Source organism: Papaver somniferum, chromosome 4 (assembly GCF_003573695.1).
Source record: "Papaver somniferum cultivar HN1 chromosome 4, ASM357369v1, whole genome shotgun sequence".
Lineage (NCBI taxonomy): Eukaryota > Viridiplantae > Streptophyta > Magnoliopsida > Ranunculales > Papaveraceae > Papaver > Papaver somniferum.
This window is the reverse complement of record NC_039361.1, coordinates 28,981,592-28,991,679: the sequence shown is the minus strand read 5'-3', so window position 1 is coordinate 28,991,679 and position 10,088 is coordinate 28,981,592. Positions and strand designations below refer to the sequence as shown.

Sequence of the window (10,088 nt, the reverse complement as noted above, 5' to 3'; positions counted from 1 at the left end):
CTTGATCCTGTTTTCTAATATTAAGAAAAATTTAAAAGAAAAATAAATAAATATTTATTTTTAGAAATTAAATAAAATTGTTAGTTTGTATAAATGTTGCGAAAGTAGTGACAAGCAAAATCCTAAGAGTTATTAATTTGGGGTTGTTTTAGATGTGGTGAAATTTTTGGGTGGAAACATCATTCTAGATTATAATTGTGATTGTCTGGATAATTGTCAACAAATATTATTGTTACTAATAAAAAAATTTAATATTCCTAATCGTTATCACAAATAAAAAATGTATTAACAGTTATAATTGTTAGATGACTTATTACAGGTGTATCAGTGACTGAAAAATAAATTATGACAGGTTATGCTGTGATAAAATCCTGATTTTGATGTAATGCAGAGTTTAGAACAATTGGATATAAGCATAGTATGTGTACTAGCATATGTGTAATCCAAGTCAGGGAACCATGGTATGCATATCCGTATGCGTACTGATTGGTTTAGTTGAGGTCTGGGAACTAAGTAAGCATACCTGATAGGTGTCTAAGAGCAACTGCAGTGGTGCGAGTATAACCAAAGACCAAAGAGGGAAAAAAGGACCAAATTTTGGGTTTAGTCTGGTGTGTGACGCTACGGTGAAAAAAATAAATTTGGTCAGACGTACATTATACGTTCGCCTGGTGTGGGACGGGGACTATACGTTCGCCCGGTGCATAAAAATTCAAAAAAAAAATAATAAATTTTTTTTTGTAAAGAGTGGGGCGGAGGTATTAAGCCCGCCCCATGCATTTGAAATTTGTAAAGAGTGGGGCGGAGGTATAAACCACGCCCCACACAAAAGAAAAAAAAAACAGGCGTGCATTATACGTTCGCCTGGTGTGGGGGGTGGACTATACGTCCGCCTGGGGTGGGACGTGGACTATACGTCCGCCTGGTGATGGGGCGTGGACTATATAAACACACGACTATATTTGGGTTTGGTCTTGGTCGCCGACCAAATTTGGTCTGGGTTTTAGTCTTTGATCAAATTTTGATCGATGGTCCGTCCCACTACGCCTATCCACTGGACCAAATATATGGGTTTAGTCGTCCATTGTGGACGCTCTAAAACACCTTAATATTTATCTATTGTTTATGCTTTCTTTGCTGAGTTTTCTTGTAAATTATGTATCTTATATTTGCTTTTGAGTGTTTAGGTACTTTGGAATCATTTGGAATAAAAGGAGAAGAAAAAGGGCAAAAGTGTCATTTCAAGTGCAACTGCTGTTGTAGGCGAATTATTTCTCAGTATTTGCTTTTATTTCTTTATCTCTTTCTGAAAAGCATGTCGGCTTTAGTGATGCAAATTTTCTGTCTCAAAAGTACGATAACTTTAGTGATGAAGAAAAATTGAAGAGAAGAAGTAAGTCTGAGAAGTAAGAGACGAGCTGCTGTTGGTGGAAGAATTCGAAGAAGAAGTCGTTCATTGGAGCGAAATGGAGCAAAAAAGATAAAGTCGCATGCGAAGAATGAGCCGTCAGTTCCTTGCAACTGACAGTTGAGCAGAGAGGCAAAATAGGCAGTCAGTTTGCTGAAACTGACAAGCCAAATATCACTGTTGGTGGGTTATATCATTTGTTGGGCGCCTGTAGCAAATTCACTCATTACCTAGACCTAAATTCAAGAGATATGTCTTTTCTCTTATCATTGGACTCTACCTGAAATTGAGAGAAGTAAAAATGGCTGCGCAGAGAGATGGGAAGAAAAGAAGTAAGAGTTTGAATCAATTCGAGTGGGAACCATTAATTGTTTCTGCTGATGCGTGACATCGATTTGATTACCAGAGTTTGAAGAATTTGCATGATCCAACTCAGTGAAAGAAGATATGTTGTTGTGGAGGTCCAGATTCATAAAGGGGATATGTTCAGATGGTTGATGAAGATAATGATTTCTGAGAAGTGGAGATGAAGGTGAGGTTCCTATTTGAGTTGGTAATGGGTTTTAATCTGTCAAAGAAATGAAGAAAGAACTTTCTGAAGATAGGGTTTGGAAGGATGAAATGGGAGAAATCGAGAATGAGTTTGAATCTGAAGAAGATGAGGGTTTAATGGTGATTACGTTAGCTGTTGCTGATGAATAAGAAGATGGATTTGAACTTAAATAAGAAATCAGGGAAGAAATGGGTTTTTGTGGAAGATGTTGGTGATGTCTGTTGTTCTTGACTAGGTGTAAGTTTGAGAAGAAATTGAAGCTACAGAATGAGCCTAGATGAATGATTAGGACAAGGTTTGATGGAGCTGTGAGATTGCAGTTCAGATGGAGGTTTGTGGTGTTGTGTAGAGGGGTGAGAAGAACTGAAGTTGCTGTAATGGAGATGTTAGAAGTGGACTAGAGGGAAGCCGAGTATTGCAGAAGTTAACTATGTTGCAGTTGGCCTGTGATGACACAAAGGCACTGGTGTTAACTGAAGTGGTGATTGTATTACAATGGAATGGAGCTGTGTTGGTTTATAGTGAACTGAGTTAATGGGAATGATTTCAGCTAAAATTGCAGGCATATTGCAGATGCAGGAATTGATATTAGAAGGCAATGGTTGTGTGTTGCAGTGAAGTATGATGCTGTCTAGATGAATGTCTAGGACAGGTACAAATTACAACATCAGATGGTTATGAAGCTACAGAAATGGAACGGTGCAGCTGAAATGAAATCGTAGGTGCAGTTGCAATTGGAGGCTGTGATTGAATGACAGAAATTGGTTGAGCTGGTGAAGTCTTGCGGTTACTGGTGCTTGTTATGGTGTTTACTGACTGGATTTGGGAAGATAATTTGTTGAACTGAAGGTGGTGAAGTTCTGGCCTAATGATAGTGGTAGCTGCAGTTCAGAATGGTGGTGCATAAGAACTGAACCTGAGATGAACAGAACTGGTGGAATTCTGAAGTTGGTGTTGCAGGTGCCAATGGGTGTATGCCCATATGCAATTGGAGTTATTTAGTTTTGGTTGTTACAGGGAAGCTGTGATGGAGTGAGGTGATGATTGAATGATGCAGCTAACCTTGGGATGTAGAGGAAGCAGTAAGTGGTGCAACTGCAGGGATGTAAGGTATGGTTAATGGAGTTGAAGCTACAGGTAGCTGCAGTTAAGGCAAGGATCAAATGATGCTGAGATGAATGGGAAGTGTAGATGCATGTTAGGCTGATAAAGATGCAGGATGAACAGCTGGTGAAGTACAATGGTAGTGCAGAACAAGTTCAGGCCAGGAAAATGTTTCGGCCTGGTAACTATGCCGAGTCAGCCTGGTTAGCTGGACTCAGAACCTGACTCAGTTAACGCCGTTAGTGACTGTTAAGATTGACGGTTATATTTAACGGTCTACCGTTATGTTTGACCGGTGACCAGGCAGAATTTTCCGGTCACCTGAACTACTTTCTGGCGACTTCTCCGGCAAATTTTCGGCCAACCTTTGGGACTTCAGCAACATGTTTTTGGGTGTATTTTCCATATGGGTTTTTCTCACACATGGGTTTGGTGGACTTCTATCTATTGGACCTTTGAAGATTTGACCTAAGAAGAGACATAAAAGGGAGTATTTCTACAACTTTGGATTATCAAGTATTCTATTATTACTTGGAGCTTTTGGAGATAGCCGCAACTAGGGTTTGCTTTCGTATTTTTATTTTTCATCTTCTTTATTTCAATTATTATTGATGATGAACTCCAAAATTATGAGTAACTTAAACTATTTTTGATTGAGGGTGATTTCAAAGCCCGAAATATGAACTCATGATTGATATGCAATAGCTCGTTTTCTCGCAAGTTTAGTTATTATTTGATCTCTTCCATGCTAATAATGCTTATGGATTGTTCTTTAATTGTTTAAGTTCGAAACTAATTAGTTATGTCACAATCTTATTGCTAGTTTAGATTTTCTTCGACCCGTAATTGTCTAGAGAAGATAAACACAAGTAGCAATATATGGGTATTGATGATAGGACTTTATTAAGTACCCATATGTAGAAATTGACACTAGTAAGTAATTCAAGCCTTTGATTTTATCATTAGGAACAATCTTATCTCATAAAACATAAAGCATTTGTTTAAGTCACACCTAGTAAGCGTACTTCTAGGTAACTTGACAAGTAGAAACCGGTAGTCGAGCGCTTCCGTATCCGGTGAGCTTAGGAGATAATAACGGGGTAATTGAGCGTACTAATTATCCTAGGTTGTTAGTAACAAGATAATGCGAAGAACGTGCTATATATCGATTTGGTTTATGTTTCGTGGTCGAGAATGATTCCTTAATCAATTCCATCTCATATTTGAATACAACTTTACAATTTTCAGAAATTCTATAACAAAACAATCTTGCTAAGAATATTTTCTTAACAATTTTTGCTTAATACACCTCCCTTGGGACGAATCTTCTTTCATTATATTACCTGCTAGTGTAAGAGAAGTAGAAATTATTATTTGCGAGTTGACACCTCGTCAAAATGGCGCCGCTGCCGGGGAGGTAGTGGCAAGTTTAGTTGTTATTATCTTTATTCTTAGTTGTTACTTTTGCTTTTATTTTCAATTTCAGTTTACTTATTCAATCTCTTAGAATCTGATTTTCAGGTACTATTTCTTTGGTGAATGCGTGGAGAGGGAAAACCAAGTCCAATTGGTATACGTCTTAGTTCGGGAACTTTACTTAAAGACTTGATTCGAGCAGTGAATACTCCACTTCCTCGTAGTTCTTCACCTAGTAAATTCTCGGACTCATACAAAGAGGAAGACAACACAATGGGAGGTCGACCACCTGCTCCAAGAACACTCAAGGAGCTCACTTCTCCAAACATTGACCAGCAACCTTAATGTATTCAGCTGAACGGAACCATTGAGTTGAAGTCGCAATTGATTCACTTGCTGCCCAAATTCAGAGGTTTATCGGGAGAGGATCCTAATAGTCACTTACAACAATTCCATCATGTTGTGACTAGTTTGAAGCAAGCAACTGCATATGCCGATATGGCTATGATGACAACTTTTCCTTTCTCCCTTATAGATGCTGCAGGAGAGTGGTTCTTTTACTTACCCTCTGGAAGTATAACCACATGGAATGGAATGAAGAAGTTCTTCCTTGAGAAGTATTTTCCAGCATCAAAAACAGCAGTGATTCGCAAAGAGATTTGTGGTATTAGGCAAGTATCGGGAGATACTCTCTATGAATATTGGGAGCGCTACAAGAAGCTTTTAGCTAGCTGTCCACACCACCAAATCAACGATCAACTTGTGATTCAATATTTCTATGAGGGGTTGCTTTCTAATGATAGAAATTTGATTGATGCCGCGAGTGGTGGTGCACTCACCAACAACACCATTGCTGAAGCTACAAGCTTGCTAGAAAACATGGCTGCAAACACTCAACAATTCTACACTCAAGGTGAACCAGTGGTAAGGAAAGTGAATGAAGTTGGTGATTCTTCACATATGGAACATAGAATGGGTAACATGGAGAGGATGATGCAACAAATAGCAGCTGCCGTCATACCATCATCACACACCGAAGATGTTGAGCAAGCAAGTGCAATTTACCAAAATCAACAAAGGCCAAGATATGATCCGTACTCCAACACATACAATCCGTTTGGCGAGATCATCCCAATTTCAGCTACGCCAACAAGCAAGTTGCAGCAAATCCTACTTTCAATCAACAACGAGGGTACAAATTCATGCAAAGACCACAACAAGAAACTCAAGGTACAAGTGTGGATGACAAGTTTACTCTTATGATGCAAAGTATGCAAGAGATTTCAAAGACAATGCAATTCAACCAATTCCAGCAGAAATCCGAGATGGCCATGAGAGACGTGCAAAACCAAGTTAGTCAATTGGCTAATGATATGAATTAACTCAAGGAACAAGGATCTGGAAAACTCCCTTCGCAACCACTGAATCATAAAGAGAATGCCAATGCTATTGAGCTGCGAAGTGGGAAGCAAGTAGAGAAACCGACAACATCACCGGTGTCCCATGAACCTGATTTGGAGAAATAATAGGATGAAATAACCCCTAAAAAGGTTGACCCGGTAACAAATTCTAACTCTAAAACTTGTGTTTCTACTTATGCTACTCCTCCGTCTTTTCCTAGCAGGTTTGCAAAGTCGAACAAGGAGAAATTGTACCAAGAGATTTGGGAGATCTTTAAGAAGATTGAAGTGAACATTCCACCCATTGAGGCGATAAGGCAGGTTCCTCGCTATGCAAAGTTTTTGAAGGAATTGTGCACTAACAAGCACAAGTTGACCGGTAATGAGGTAATGAGTGTGGGGGAGAATGCTTTGGCATATCTTCAAAAGAAACTCCCACCTAAGTTGAAAGATCCCGGTAGTTTCACTATACCATGTACTATTGGTAAAATCAGGTTTGAACGTGCTTTGCTAGATTTAGGAGCATCCATTAATGTCATGCCCGCCTTCGTTTATGAATCCTTGAATCTTGGACCTCTTAAGAATACCGGTATTGTTATACAACTTGCTGATAGGTCTAATACTTATCCGAAAGGGGTTATTGAAGATGTTTTGGTGCAGGTTAATCAACTCATATTTCCGGCGGATTTCTATGTTCTTGACATAATGGATGAAGATTCACCATCGTCTACTCCCTTGTTGTTGGGTAGACCTTTCATGCGACCGCAAGAACAAAGATAGATGTTTTCAAAGGCGCCTTAACTATGGAAATTGATGATGAGATCATAAGTTTCAATATCTTTAAGGCTATGAGATATCCTAGTGATGTGCATTCATGTTTTTCTATTGATATTATTGATTCTCTAGCTCAACAGATTTTTGAATTGAATGGTGATGATGCTTTAGAAAACACCATAGTGGAAGGTTTAGGTTATGGAAAATACAAAGACCTTGAAAGTGAATTGTCTATTTGTGATGAGCTTAAAGAGGTTGTTTTAGCTCTTAACTCATTACAAGAAGTTCCACAAAAGTATAATGCGTCTTATGTTTCTTTGCCGCTTACTACTGAGAAACTTTTACCATCGATTGTGCAGGCACCTATTCTTAAGTTGAAACCTCTTCCGGATCACCTCAAATACGTATATTTGGGTGATAAGGAAGACTTTCCGATGATCATTTCCAAAGACCTTACCAAGGTGCAAGAGGAGAAACTTGTTCGAGTGCTAAGAGAGTACAAGTCTGCCATTTGGTGGACCATTACCGATATCAAAGGAATCAGGCCTTCCACATGTATGCACCGAATACTTCTTGAGGAAAGGGCAAAACCAACAAGAGAAGCTCAACGTCGCTTGAACCCTCCGATGATGGAAGTAGTCAAGAAAGAAATCCTGAAGTTGTTGGATGTCAGGGTTATCTATCCCATATCCGATAGCAAATGGGTGAGTCCGGTTCAAGTCGTTCCAAAGAATTCCGGTATCACCGTGGTGAAAAACAAAGATAGTGACTTGGTTCCAACTAGAATCCATACCGGTTGGAGAGTTTGCATTGACTACCGAAAGATCAATTATACCACCCAAAAGGACCATTTTCCCTTACCATTTATTGATCAAATGCTTGAAAGATTGGCTGGACACTCTCACTATTGCTTTCTTGACGGTTTTTCAGGTTATAACCATATTGTAATAGCTCCGGAAGATCAACAAAAGACGACGTTTACTTGTCCTTTTGGCACTTTAGCGTATAGACATATGCCATTTGGCTTCCATCCACTTTTCACGTTGTATGGTAAGTATATTTTCAGATTATGTGGAAAGCATCATAGAAATGTTCATGGACGATTTTGGCGTGTATGGTGATTCTTTTGACAAGTGCTTAGATAACCTTGCACTTATTCTTAAACTACGCGTAGAAACTAATCTTGTGCTTAATTGGGAAAAGTGTCACTTTATGGGATTGTAATATGCCATGTTATATCCTCTAAGGGGTTAGAAGTGGACAAGGATAAGATAGATTTGATTCGGAAATTACAATACCCCATAATTGTGAGGGAGGTTCGCTCTTTTCTTGGTCATGCAGGTTTTTATAGGAGATTCATCAAGCATTTCTCCAAGATTGCAATGCCCCTGTGTAGAATTTTGCAGAAAGATGTGGCCTTTGATTGTGACAAAGAATGCAAGGAAGCTTTTGACACCTTGAAAGAGTTGTTGACTACCGCACCAATTATCAAACCACCGGACTGGAGCAAGCCATTTGAGTTGATGTGCGATGCAAGTGATTATGCCGTTGGAGCCGTGTTGGGACAACGAGATTGTAAAGTTCCATATGCCATTTATTATGCTTCTAGAACTCTTATTGACACACAAATCAACTACTCCACTACTGAAAAGGAGCTCTTGGCCATAATATTTGCACTAGAGAAGTTTAGATCTTACTTGGTGGGTACAAAGGTGGTGGTTTTCTCCGACCATGCTGCACTTCGATACTTGCTCACAAAGAAGGATGGTAAGCCAAGGCTCTTAAGTCCAGATGGGTTAGACCATTTGTTGTTACTAATGTGTTTGCGCATGGTGCAGTTGAAGTTATTAGTCCCAAAACAGGGCTGGTTTCCAAGGTCAATGACCATCGTTTGAAACCATACTATGAGAAATTTATGACTGAGAATCAGGATATGGTCACATTGAGTGATCCACTCCCTCTAGAGGAGTAATTGGAGATGAAAGTCGGGATGACGACTTTAAACCAAGCGCTAAATGGGAGGCAATCCACCGATTTTGTATCTTTATCTTTATCTTTTTATTTTTAAGAGTTTTATCTTTGTTTTTGCATATCATTTGCATAATTTCCCACCTTGAACTTTACTTTGAATGACTAAATTTACATTGAGGACAATGTAAAGTTGAAGTGTTGGGGAGCATTTATATGTTGTTAGAGTTTGATGCCTTTAGTAAAAAAAATAGAAAAACAAAAAAAAAATTGCTTTATAAACTCCGAAATCTTGAAACTTGTGCCTTTAGGATGACACTACCAATATAAGTGAACAGAACCATCTTGATTGCAGGAGTTGAGAAACCCATTAACTAAAAGGACGGAAAGAGCTCATGTGTTAGAAATAATATGATAGTTGTTACCATATCTCGAAATGTCACCATATCACTTTCTGTTTTTACTTTTGCAATATTTTCTCGTTTCTCTAAGTGATTTGGTGGGTCACTAACATCGAATTGTTATTACTGCTAGGATAAAATAGAGTGATTGAGTTACTAAAAAAAAAGACCAGACCTATTAGACCAACCGGTGTATATACAAAAAAAAAAAAAAAAAGATTGACACTTTGATAGCAATATGTGTGTGTTCTCCCTGTCTCCGACGCCTAAACAAGCATGGAACGCAGGATCCATGGGAATTACCATGTAATCTACTGACAAGAAGCATGCGCTTGGATCCAAAAGATCTAATCATGTTGTCATGTTGAAAAAAAGAAGAAAGAAAAGAAAAACAAAAAAACAGAAAAAAGTGAAAAAGAAAAAAAAAATGTTATTGTTGTTCTATTAATAAAATCGATCGCTGGTTCCCTTGTATATGCCAGCTGAATCAATCTAAAATTAAGATTATCGACCGCTGATTCTATTAATAAAATCCTATCAATCCATTAGGATTCATAGGTTAATCTTGGCGGTGACCTTCAGACAAATATGGGAAACACCGTTCACTTAGTCAACATTTACAAACATCTATCAAGGTTTGATGGAGCTGTGAGATTGCAGTTCAGATGGAGGTTTGTGGTGTTGTGTAGAGGGGTGAGAAGAACTGAAGTTGTTGTAATAGAGATGTTAGAAGTGGACTAGAGGGAAGCCGAGTATTGCTGAAGTTAACTATGTTGCAGTTGGCATGTGATGACACAAAGGCACTGGTGTTAACTGAAGTGGTGAATGTATTACAATGGAATGGAGGTGTGTTGGTTTATGGTGAACTGAGCTAATGGGAATGATTTCAGCTGAAATTGCAGGCATATTGCAGATGCAGGAATTGATATTAAAAGGCAATGGTTGTGTGTTGCAGTGAAGTGTGATGCTGTCTAGATGAATGTCTAGGACAGGTACAAATTACATCATCAGATGGTTATGAAGCTACAGAAATGGAACGGTGCAGCTGAAATGAAATCGTAGGT

The 10,088-nt window shown here is 38.6% G+C and overlaps 1 protein-coding gene across 1 annotated transcript; it reads left to right on the top strand.

Annotated features, from left to right (window-relative positions):
- The first annotated feature begins 6,684 nt into the window (after positions 1-6,684).
- On the top strand, positions 6,685-8,671 carry LOC113275033. The gene is made up of 2 exons (XM_026524459.1): positions 6,685-7,705; positions 7,997-8,671. The coding sequence occupies exons 1-2, from the start codon at positions 6,685-6,687 to the stop codon at positions 8,548-8,550; spliced, it is 1,575 nt and encodes a 524-aa protein (XP_026380244.1). The 3' UTR covers positions 8,551-8,671.
- Positions 8,672-10,088: the final 1,417 nt, after the last annotated feature.